A 12839-nucleotide genomic window follows, 5' to 3' on the forward strand; every position below is an offset into this window, starting at 1 on the left:
TCACTCACTCAGCTCTTCAGTATGTTTGGTAAATTAAGAGAAAACTATATGAAATATTGGGGTTTGTGTTTGTGATAGCTCATTACTATAAGCTTTAAAATTCTCAATTTCTTCCATTATCTAAAACCGCAGTTTTGTCATATATTGCTCTAAAAGAGTAACTTCAAACGTATTTGTTGAAGCAATCTGGCTTTCATTAGCATTGTATGTTTCCTAATATTGGGAGAAGGTTGGTCCTTAAAATAAATAAATAAATAAATAAAACAGAAATTATAAATAAATAAAATAAATAAATAAAATAAATAAATAAATAAATTAAATAAATAAATAAATAAATAAATAAATAAATAAATAAATAAATAAATAAAACAGAAATTATATACTTATTTAAGAAACTCGTAACTTTCAGTAAAACATTATCTTACTGTTCAAAGGTATTTTTTCTTAGAAGACTTATCCTTTAGGCAGGGTAGGCACATACCTTGAACTCATGATACATTTAGGGGCCCACGGAAATTGTTTCATTTTCATTTCTTTTAAAATCAAAAGTAATAATATATACACACGTGTATCATAGTGAACCTGTGCAGGATTATATTTGTATTTGTACCAGTATGGTCGGAAAAGCAGAATTTTTAATATTTTTTAATGAAGGAATTGCCTTACAAAGGCAAAAGTGTCTGGGGTCTAGGGAAGTCATGGTGCAGCCCTGCTTTCTCCTTTTTAAGGCTGCTTAAGGTATCCTTCATCCTGCATTTATTTCCTTTTTCTTCTACCATGATCTCATGTGTACTTCAGGGTCCAAGTGGCAGCTGTGCTTATTGAACTATAACATAGCAAAGTGCATAAATCATAAGTATATCCATGAAACAGCACCTGAATTAAAAAATTATAAAAGCAATTTTTGAATGGCATTGTAGCGTTATGCCCTCAAGTTCAGAGAAGAATGCTCTGTGCCTAGAATACTGTTGATAGCTGCTGAACTAGGATTTAATTGTTTTTACTTAAGGTGCATGTAATATGCAAATAATAAAACTCTGAATGTTTTCCCACTTTTTCATTAACACATATTCCGTGCTTTCTCAGTCAATGCTTGAATTATTCAATTAGAGAAATTTTTCTTCCACAGCTCGTTGCATTCTATTTCTCATCATTTGGCTCATAACTGGAGGAAGGCACCATTTTTGGTTCTTGCCAAATCTGACTGCTGACGTGGGCTTCATTGACTCCTTCAGGCCTCTGTACACACATGAATATAAAGGACCAAAAGCAGACTTAAAGAAAGATGAGAAGTCTGAAACCAAAAAGCAGCAGAAGTCCGACAGTGAGGAAAAGTCAGACAGTGAGAAAAAGGAAGATGAGGAAGGAAAAGTAGGACCAGGAAATCATGGAACAGAAGGCTCAGGTGGAGAACGGCATTCAGACACAGACAGTGACAGGCGAGAAGATGACCGATCCCAACACAGTAGTGGAAATGGGAATGATTTTGAAATGATCACAAAAGAGGAACTGGAACAGCAAACAGATGGGGATTGTGAAGAGGAGGAAGAAGATGACAATGATGGAGAAACAACTAAATCTTCACATGAAAAATCGTAATCTAATTTGAGGACTAAATAAGTGCAAGAGGTTGGATTTTCTAGGTTGGCTGATCATCATAATGTACACGTGACATTTGTAGCATTCTTTAAATCCATTTACTGAAGTGGATTTGACATCCAAGCAGTTATATTCAGCCCCTCATTTCATGTAATACTATTATTGGTACAGTCTAAAGCCATTTGTAAGTTTTATCTATTTGATAATTTTACAGTAAATAGGTCTCATTTATTTTGATAGTTATCAAAGGTGCACTTTCCACAGTGACATTTACATTAATGACATTTTTTGATAGTTGTATGGCTTTTTACTGTTAGACTAATCAAAATAACTAAAAGGGATAAAAACAAACACCAACATTTCAGATTATGCATAGTTCTGTAGCCATTTCACAGTTTCTTTAAGGTGAAATGCTTAAATTATTGTTCTTGATAGTTTAGCTTTTGTTGATTATAAAATTATACCAGAAAATTTCCAAGATTCTGAGTTAGCAAGGTTCAAAAGCATTTTGTGGAAACAAGCCAACTAGTAATAATGCAGCAACACTTAGTTTAACTACAAATTCTCCTTTTCCAACTTAGGAAATCCAAACTGATTTGTACGACTGATTCAGAGTAAGGTGGTCATCTCCAACAGAGGAAGCAAGCAGCTTTGGCTGGAAGGTGATGGCTTTTCTTCCCATTTCCTTGTCATAAAGTAAAATGTATTCTGTACATAATTTACAAATAAACATTTTATTTTAATTGACTTCTTATTTAGACATTTTCTCAACACTTAAATTTGTAAAATTAAGACCATTTAAGCATATGTTTTTAGAGAAACGGAAGTTTCAATAACCCACAAAACATCTGTGATCTTTCTGCAGCAGCTTCAGTTTTGTGCCAACATTCCATGTATTTGAATATGAATTAAAACGATCCTTATTAAATAAGAGCAGACTTAAAGTAGCTGTTTGTACGCCTTAATGTACATTTTGATTTATCTTAAATCTCTACATTCAGAAATGGGGTGCTGTATTATCAGACCAGGAGTACTGCTATGAAAGATAATTTACTGTTCTAAAATATCAATTTAAAATAAAGAACATAAAAGCAAACATGAGAGAACCATTGGACTCTAATTGCTTTAAACTAGTTTTGCAGTTTGATTTCATGTCTTGCAAACCTTAGTTACAAAAAAATCTTTAGGAAAAATGTGTTTACTTATGAGCATAATCATTCCTTGGAGTTATACTCTTATAAAATGATAATGAATATTATTTTCCTTCAGTCACAGTGAGAGCATTTTGCTTTGTAGTTGAAATAGGTGGTGTGTATAGGTCTTCATTTTTCTTTAGGCAGTTTCCCACCTAAGTGTTAGACTAAAGATGTTAAATTTTTCTAATTGTGAAAAAGTACCCTTTCTGTATACTGACACACTTTGTTAAACATGGCTTTTTGCTTCTTTATAGTATTCCTTGTTAAGTGGACAGAAATGTGGCTGTTTGATGTTAATGCAACTCTATCAAGGCTGCAGTCAATCAGTTTAAGTTTCCTCCTAGCAAATGTTCACTGATTTAAGTGCCTGGGTGTTTTCCCCTCACATTTTCAGAGCTCTTCTGCTTTATTTCCCCAAAAGGGATGCATAATTATAACTTCTGAGCTTCTTAATCACCAGTAGCATTAATACCTATTTTGGGATATGATAATGGTACCAAAAGTGTCTTTCAGAAATAAAAATGATTTAACCTTTACTGTTGTGATAATGCCCAGGCACTCAATATTTATCCTTAAGCTCTTTATAATATATGTACTGTGTCTAACCTTTAAGACATTTGGAGCATGGCAGGAAAGTCAGCTTCTTATCGATATGTGTGGATTCTTAAAGAATGTTAGTGCAAATTTTTATAAATATTTGGTGGTCCCTGGGGGAAAATGTTATTCTTACTATGGTTAGAAAGCAAGTTAGAAATTTCAGCTCTTTTACTATTCAAGGTTGTATACTTTAAACAAAAAATCAAAAGACTGCCACTGTTAAATTTCTCAGAATAATAGATGGCTGTCTTTGTTGACTAACATTAAATATTCTTATGCCAGAGCATGGAAAATTGTTTACATTAGTCATTGGAATCGTGATTTAAAAAAACTTCAAGTTTGCTATGCTACTGTAAATAGAAGCATGAAGCTTTTGGATAATGTAGGATTTATTGTGGAGTGAGTATAAATTGACTTAACTAATAAGCAGGATTGAATTAACGAACTGAGTCCAGATAATAATAATAATGCATTTGTGATTGTAAAGTCAATGTATTAAATAGGTTGTTTCTCCTTTTCCCTCCCACTGATTTCTTTAATTTTCAAACTATATGGCCTTCTAGATGACTTTAATTGAAATAATTTGGATTTAGCCAAATACTTTCAAAAAGTAATAAATTTTAATATGTCACATTAAAATTATGCAGTGGTGATGGGTTTTAATGTTTTCCCCCCTTCTGGTTTTACATTATGAGTACCAATTAGCTGCTAACTATAGAAAAATCCTCTTGTATCTTTTGTAAATTGAATTTTCTTTTTTGAATCTTTATGAGGAATTGGAAAACAGTAAGTACAGTTGATCATCATTATTCGTGTAGTTAGGTTCTGTAAAGTCACCACCAACACGGAATTAACAAATACTGAATCATTGCTCCTAGGGGAAATACTGGGCTTATTGTGTGGGCTTCTGGCCACATTTTCACCAGCTAATCAATACATATATTTGTTTTAGGTGTCTTTCTGTTTTGTTGAGTTAACTAACATTGAACTCATGGTCAACAGCACCATAACTTCATGCCCGACCCAAGCTTATCTAACACACGTGCTTTCTCCATATGGTCTATTACAGCCTTCTAGTACTTAGGAACACTAGACAGCATTTCAGCACTACATTTGGGGACCATTTTAAACAGTAAAATCACCAGTAAAGAAGCACAAAAATGCAAAAAACAATGCACTAAATAGAGCAAAGGATGCTTGTTTAAGAGGGCTGAACCAAGGACACAGTATGTCAACTTGTCACCCTCAACTGGGAACATATGCATTGGGCAAGTCACATTTTTCACCTCTCTATGCATGATTGTGAAAGCACCACAAAAGTTTTAAACCACAGGCAAGTTTACAAATACAGAATCCACAAATAAGGAACAGTTGTACTTAACTGTATTATAAAGCTGTGACATATCTGTCTGATCTACAGAATAGGATTTATTGCTGAATCATGTTCCAGTATTTCCATAACATTTTAAATATCCATTCCGTCTGAAAGTAAATATTTAGTTCCTACTTGTATGTAGTAGTTTCCTTTTACCCTTTGTTTTAGCAGTATTTCAGTTCTTTGTCCATTTGTTCAGTAATACCAGACACAGCATGCCAGAATTTTAGGTGTAGCCATGAATTTTAAAAAGAGTTTTGCGGGGCTTTCCTGGTGGCGCAGTGGTTGAGAGTCCGCCTGCCAGTGCAGGGGACACGGGTTCGTGCCCCGGTCCGGGAGGGTCCCATGTGCCGCGGAACGGCTAGGCCCGTGAGCCATGGCTGCTGAGCCCGCGCATCCGGAGCCTGTGCTCCGCAACAGTGACAGGCCCACGTACCGCAAAAAAAAAAAAGTTTTGCCCTCTTGGACCATCAGATAGTGTGAAAAGTGCTATGGTAGGGATTTGCCAAATGTGCTGGATATCTCTACCTTTCCAGTTCCACTCTGCTCTCTGCCCTCAAGAGACTTATGAGTGGACCACAGCAGTGGGCTGCTTCACCTCCTGGCTTCTGGGTGGGTGTGGCTAAGGAGTGTCCTAGCTGGAGATCTGAGGATGGTCAGGGTAACCTTCTCTCTGCTCTCCCACTATGGGCTCCCTCAGTAGTCAAAGGTTACCACTTCCTCTAAACTTCACTCCTTTCCTTCAAGTTGCCACTTCCTGTTCTCTTCCCTTCTGGCCAAGGGGTGATGTCAGCTCTGCTGATACGAGCCTGAAGTTGTTGAAGCTATTGTGCCTCCTCTTGTGGCTCCCCTACACCCCACATCTTTGTTAGTATCTCCTCAAAGTATCTTAATTTAAGAACCATCTGCTTCCTATTGGGAACCAAGACCAGTAAACCAGAGAAATTCCTAGAGAACAATTCTGATGAAGAGTTTACCTCTTTGACGGGTCCTTGTCCCCAAACATTATTAGGAAGTATCTCACAGCCTTACAGAGCATGCCCTAAGAGTTTTGTTTTGTTTTTTAATTTTTGTTTTCTGGGGAGGTTTTTTTGAATTTTATTTATTTTTTATACAACAGGTTCTTATTAGTTATCTGTTTTATACATATTAGTGTCTATATGTCAATCCCAACCTCCCAGTTCATCCCACTGCCACCAACCCCGCCCCCACTTTCCCACCTTGGTGTCCATACATTTGATCTCTGGTTCATCTGTACCATTTTTCTAGATTCCACATATATGAGTTAATATACGATATTTGTTTTTCTCTTTCTGACTTACTTCACTCTGTATGACAGTCTCTAGGTCCATCCACGTCTCTACAAATGACCCAATTTTGTTCCTTTTTATGGCTGAGTAATATTCCATTGTATATATGTACCACATCTTCTTTACCCATTCGTCTGTCGATGGGCATTTAGGTTGTTTCCATGACCTGGCTATTGTAAATAGTGCTGCAATGAACATTGGGGTGCATGTGTCTTTTTGAATTATGGTTTTCTCTGGGTAAATGCCCAGTAGTGGGATTGCTGGGTCATATGGTAATTCTATTTTTAGTTTTTTAAGGAACCTCCATACTGTTCTCCATAGTGGCTGTATCAATTTACATTCCCACCAACAGTGCAAGAGGGTTCCCTTTTCTCCACACGCTCTCCAGCATTTGTTGTTTGTAGATTTTCTGCCCGAAGAGTTTTAATAACCAAAATCCTATTCTGGTAGATACCTATGCAGATAACCACACAAAGAAACAAATTTGTCTTCTTTAGCAAGCTCCTAAGCCAATGTTTGCAGCATTTAGTTGTAAGTTTTTGAGTAGGTCCAAATGATTTACTCCACTCTTCTAACCTAGCCCAGAGACCCTCTGAAACTAAAGTAAATCACACATAGATAGGTCTGTAGTTTTTGGATTGTCCAAAAGGCTCGTCATCTCTATTTCAGCATGGCATTAGAAAGAGTAGAGTGGGCTAAGGTTCTCTGGAGTCAAATCATCACACTTTGGTCTCATCTTGTTTTAAGTGAATACCTACATCACTTCAGCTTTTTGTGCCATGGATCCTTTCTCAGAATAATGTTTTTAAGTGCAGAAAATAAAATGCATAGCATTACAAAAATCAATTATGTTGAAGTGTAAGTTATCAAAATATGTACGTGTGTGATACAGTAATATATGTTCATTTAATAACCAGATCTACCAGAGAGTTTAATAACTGCTATGACATTGAAGTAGCATGAACAATGTATTGAGATCTCTGCAACTGTAATGTGATATGAAAAGACCTGATTTCTGTTAGTGACGAAGTCACGTTACTGCCTAAAACAACTCTGCATTGTTGTATGCATTTATAATCAAAGGAAATACTAAATTTCCGTTACAGTCTTTTGAAATAAAAGTAATTTTTTTCCCATCCAAGTTCACATATCCTCTGAATTCTATCAAATCCCTTAGAGGTCTGTGGACTCCAAGGTAAGACCCCTTTACCTAGCTAATCAGATACACCAATATCAAGTGAAACTATAACATTATATTCAAAGGCCAGTGATATTTAATTTAGCATAATTCAGTATTTAATGTGATTCGCAGCTCACGTCTTCTTCATTAACACATATTTAGCAAGTTCCATGGTGGGACAGCCTTCGGGACCAGCCAGATGCCGTGCTGTTGCCGTGATCATACCTGTGCACTGCTTCATGTGTAGCAAGATCGCCAGCAACAAGTGGGAGGGCTGCCTGGGGCTGCTGCAAGCTGAGTACACCCAGAAGGACTCCCTGCAGTGCTGCATGCTGCTGGCCCACGTGGACCTGACCGAGAAGCTGCTCAATTATGCACCCCTGCAGAAGTGGTGGTTCTGGAGCCCAGTCATGGTTTGCCTAAAATCTCTTCCTTTGGGGAACACTCCTTCCTCTTCTGTAGTCTCCTCATTCCGTTCTAGGGTGACTGGCCCCATGGAAGAGCACATGACCCAACCCAGACCAATCCAAGTCCTCTCTTCAGGATCTAGAGATCTAAGGACCAAGTGGGCCTGGAGACACCAATGGCTGTGTTTCCTTCAGGTGGACCAAGCCTACCTAGAAATAAAACCAACGTGAAAAAAGCAGAACCAGGAAAGACAAGACATAATGCCATCTTGGAACTCCTAGATCTAGCCCTGCCTGGATTTTTCAGTTACATGAGTGAACGGATTCCTTATTTTTGCTTAAGCTATTTTGTGAGACTTCTGTCCCTTGGAACTGAAAGATGACCAACTTACACAAGATAATAAGGATGAACAGTGACACTGAAGTACCTTTGGAGGGAATTAACTCAAAGTGGGGAAGTGCCACAATCAAATTTGCATCTTAGACTATACTAAACCACATGGAAATGGGCTCATGAGGGGCAAGTCTAGAGGGAAGGAGAAGATGTGGCTCTTGGACCGACCGTCAGATTCTCTGAATATTTCTAATAGTTCTTAAATTTATGTGTTCTAACCAAAACTTCCCTCTTGTTTCAAAATAGAGATTATTTTCATATTACAGAAAACTAAGAAAATACTTAAAAGCAAAAATAAGGAAACAGAAAACCCCAAATCTACCCTGCAGGGACAACCACTGTTAAAACTTAATGTTTATACTTCTGAACTCTTAGCTGTGTAACTGTGTGTTCACTGAGGTGGGAAAATGTATTAAATAAGTGCAAGTACCTTGCACTTAGAATATGCAAAAATTGCTGATCTGGAAAAAGAACATGTGCGAAACTACAGACTTAACATTTTTTCCAGAAGAACAAATCATTGACCAGCTTATGATTTTAAATTGTATTTCTGTTCATCAACTTCAAGCTTCAAATTGTGAACTTAACGTTAACCTGAGATTAAGTATATGCCAAATGCATGTTATAAAGATTTCACATTAGGATGTGTTTGATGATCAACATAAGAGGGATTTAAATGAGGAAGATTTAATGGTTAACTTACCCGTATCTTTACCTCTTACAATTATAGCAGTTTGTACTGCAAAGAAAAAGTAAAGATTACTAACAAACAAATTAGTCTACAACTGAAGAAAGTAGCAATGTGTATGTAGAAACTGGACTGCGTTTATTGAATATATAGTCTATACAATATCTGTCAGACTTCACGACTAGAAAGAGCTGTTAGATGCTACACAAGACATCACATCTCCATCCCTGCTCTCTAGTTGCATATACTCTGCAAGGTTTACAAGATTGAAACTCTTAATAACTTTGTTCTGTTTAATAGACCCCTCAGAGCTCTCCACTTCTCAAACTCCTATACATTTGCTTCTACCTCACCTTCCAGCCTGCCTCAATTCAGTGTCTTTCCTAAGGACAGATTGTGAATTTTATTTCTTAAAAACAGCATATGCAAGGACTCTGAAGATGTCTAGTGATTCCCTCAGGCTCCAACCAAAGTGACTTATTAAATAACAGTACTGGAAGGCAGCATGGAATGTTTGTTTTAAAGTTTCCATCAATGCCAAGGCACAATTATAAACAGTTTCCCTATAGCAAGGGGACCAATTCCTGGGAAATAAGCTCAAATTTTCAGCCCCATTGCCTACTCACATTCTTTTTTTTTTTTCTGGCCATGCCACATGGCTTGCAAGATCTTAGTTCCCCTACCAGGCAGTGAAAGTGCTGAGTCCTAACCACTGGACCGCCAGGGAATTCCCGCAACTCACAGTCTTTATTCCACCCTATACAGATTAAGAGGAGTGTGGTGACCAGTAGGGACAGAAGGAATGCCATTCAGACTCCCAATATAGACCACAGACTGCTTTTCCATGAGGCAATTACAGTTTTCTGCAGCTCTCAGGAAGTTGGTCATCTGAAGAATCTTGAAACTGTGAGACCTGATCCACCTTCCCTTCTTTTCTTCATTCGGCCAAGTGAGCCCCTACTATGTACCAAACAAGGGAGATACAACATGAGGAACCTGTAGTCCCTGCCCCCAAGCAGCTCACAGTCCAGGGAAGGAGCATGCAGCAAGCCTCTGCCCATACAAGAGCAAACATGGTGCAGAAGGAGATCCATCCTCTACCCTAAGAGCACAGTCTCTGCCACCTGAAAGTTTCCAGCCTTGTGGGGGAAGATAAGGCAAATACAGAGTCAAACCCTATGTGCCATGGAGACAAAATATTGGTGCTGTGGGGCTTAGATCATGAAGGAAAGACTGGGGAGGCAAAAAAGGAAGACGGTTGGGATAGCACTTCTGTGAAAAGCAAGGGTTTTACCACTGGAATCACTCATTCCCTGTGCTTCCTTTTTACCATCAACAGATGTTTTCCAGAATTGGGAATATTGCCCTCCAGGAGTTTACAAATCCAAGTGGAAAATAACCGCAAACTGTTGGAGTAGAAAGGAAAGGAACAAAAGAATAACTCCTTGGGCCTCTGTGATGGAGGCTTCCAGTACACAGCCTTAACATCTGGGACAATGTCAAACAAGCATCCCACTTCTTAAGTATCTTGTGTTTATCATAGTTAAACCTGCTTAAAATAAAATCCACCAGGATGCTCATTTTGTTTACCCTATGCTGCACTACAAAGAGGAAGCAACCCAAGACATTGTTCTGTGCTGCTGAGAACAATTCCATTTCCTTCCTGTTGGCTGATTTTATTTTTCTTGATACAACATGTAATTATGGGAATTCTTTTCAAACAGATTTGTACTATAAAATTCAGTCTCTTGGGCTTCCCTGGTGGCCCAGTAGTTGAGAGTCCTCCTGCCGATGCAGGGGACACGGGTTCGTGCCCCGGTCCGGGAAGATCCCACATGCCGCGGAGCGGCTGGGCCCGTGAGCCATGGCCGCTGAGCCTGTGCATCCGGAGCCTGTGCTCCGCAGCGGGAGAGGCCACAGCAGTGAGAGGCCCGCGTACTGCAAAAAAAAAAAAAAAAAAATCTCTGTCTTAACTTTGCATCTGCCCAGTTTCTTCTCTCACTCCACCCCCTCCCCTATAGATATCCTTCCAGAGTTTCTTTATGCATATGTAATAAAGTATGAATAAAAGTTCTTATTTTCTACCCTAAAGGCATGCACTGTATCCTCCCTCTGTATCTTACTTTTTGCCACTTAACAAACATGTTCTAATAAAACTTTGCATATCATTGGATAGTAGAGAGCTGCCTTATATTTTTAATTTTTATTTTATATAAGAGTATAGTTGATTTACAACGTTATTTTAGCTTCAGGTATACAGCAAAGTGATTCAGTTGTACATATACATGTATCTATTCTTTTTCAGATTCTTTTCCCATATAGGTTATTACAGAGTATTGAGCAGAGTTCCCTGTGCTATACAGTAGGTCCTGGTTGGTTATCTATTTTATATACAGTAGTATGTATATGTGACTCCCAATCTCCCAATTTATTCCTCCCCCAACCTTTCCCCTTTGGTAACCGTAAGTTTGTTTTCTGTGAGTCTGTTTCTGTTTTGTAAATAAGTTCGTTTGTATCAATTTTTTTTAGATTCCCTATATAAGTGATATCATATATTTGTCTTTGAATTACTTCAGTTAGTATGGTAATCTCCAGGTCCATCCATGTTGCTACAAATTGCATTATTTCATTCTTTTTAATGGCTAATATTCCATTGTATATATTTACCACATCTTTATCCATTCATCTGTCAGTGGACATTTAGGTTGTTTCCATGTCTTGGCTATTGTAAACAGTGCTGCAATGAACATTGGGGTGCATGTATCTTTAATAAATTTATTTATTTATTTATTTATTTATTTATTTATTTATTTATGGCTGTGGTGGGTCTTCATTGCTGCAGGTGGGCTTTCTCTAGCTGTGGTGAGTGGGGGCTACTCTGTTGCTGTGCGCAGGCTTCTCATTGCGGTGGCTTCTCGTTGCAGAACACGGGCTCTAGGCATACGGGCTTCAGTAGTTGCAGCACGTGGGCTCAGTAGTTGTGGCTTGTGGGTTCTAGAGCTCAGGCTCAGGAGTTGTGGCACACAGGCTTAGTTGCTCCACGGTATGTGGGATCTTCCCAGACCAGGGCTCGAACCCGTGCCCCCTGCACTGGGAGATGTATTCTTAACCACTGTGCCACCAGGGAAGTCCCATGCATGTATCTTTTTGAATTATGGTTTCCTCCGGATATATGCCCAGGAGTGGGATTGCTGCATCTTATGGTGAGAGAGTTGCCTTATTTTAAGAGTATTTTCCTAACGTGCTGGTGTCATAAATGCCTGAAAAGTTTATTATATGTGTCTTTTCATTCAGTCTGATTGAATCGCCCATCAACCATAATATTTGGGCAGTACATTATTTTAATTGAAGTATAGTTGATTTACAATGTTGTGTTAATTTCTGCCCTACAGCAAAGTGATTCAGTTATTTATATATATATATTTATATATAAACATTCTTTCTTATATTCTTTTCAATTATGCCTTATCACAGGATATTGAATATAGTTTCCTGTACTATACAGTAGGACCTTGTTGTTTATCCATTCTATATATAATAGTTTGCATCTGCTAACCCCAAATTCCCAGTCCATCCCTCCCCCATCCCCCCTTCCCCTTGGCAACCACAAGTCAGTTCTCTGTGTCTGTGAGTCTGTTTCTGTTTCGTAGATAAGTTCATTTGTGCATACTTTAGATTCCACATACATGTGATATCATATGGTATTTGTCTTTGTCTGATTTACTTCACTTAGTATGACAATCTCTAGGTCCATCCATGTTGCTGCAGAGGGCATCATTTCATTCTTTTTATGGCTGAGTAATGTTTCATTGTATAATATATAAGTGCCACATCTTTATCCATTCATCTTTCAATGGACATTTAGGTTGTTTCCATGTCTTGGCTATTGTGAATAGTACTGCTATGAACATAGGGGTTCGTGTATTTTTTTGGATTATAGTTTTGTCCAGGTATATGCACAGGAGTGGGACCACTGGATCATATTGGCAACTCTATTTTTAGTGTTTTTTTTTTTTTTTTTTTTTTTTTTTTTTTTTTTTTTTTTTGCGGTATGTGGGCCTCTCACTGTTGTGGCCTCTCCCGTCGCGGAGCA

At 38.0% G+C, this 12839-nt stretch overlaps 2 protein-coding genes across 3 annotated transcripts in view; both read left to right on the forward strand.

The window, feature by feature from the left end:
- The window catches only part of SEC62 (SEC62 preprotein translocation factor), a 30513-nt gene extending 27822 nt beyond the window's left edge, over nt 1-2691 (forward strand). The window contains exons 8-9 of one of the 2 annotated variants that reach the window (XM_007446437.1): nt 1130-1629; nt 2181-2345. In XM_007446437.1, the coding sequence (XP_007446499.1) occupies nt 1130-1599 (470 nt within the window). In that variant the 3' untranslated portion in view covers nt 1600-1629; nt 2181-2345. Of the gene's footprint in view, nt 1-1129 lie in introns of both variants that reach the window. The other variant, XM_007446436.1, reaches the window with a different exon arrangement.
- A 4736-nt stretch (nt 2692-7427) lies between these two features.
- On the forward strand, nt 7428-7670 carry POLR2L (RNA polymerase II, I and III subunit L; the record flags this gene model as incomplete). Its single annotated transcript, XM_007446442.1, has 1 exon — nt 7428-7670. A coding segment is annotated over exon 1 (243 nt), but the record flags the coding sequence as incomplete, so codon positions are not given.
- Nucleotides 7671-12839: the final 5169 nt, after the last annotated feature.

Source organism: Lipotes vexillifer, unplaced genomic scaffold (genome assembly GCF_000442215.2).
Source record: "Lipotes vexillifer unplaced genomic scaffold, Lipotes_vexillifer_v1.1 scaffold763, whole genome shotgun sequence".
NCBI lineage: Eukaryota > Metazoa > Chordata > Mammalia > Artiodactyla > Lipotidae > Lipotes > Lipotes vexillifer.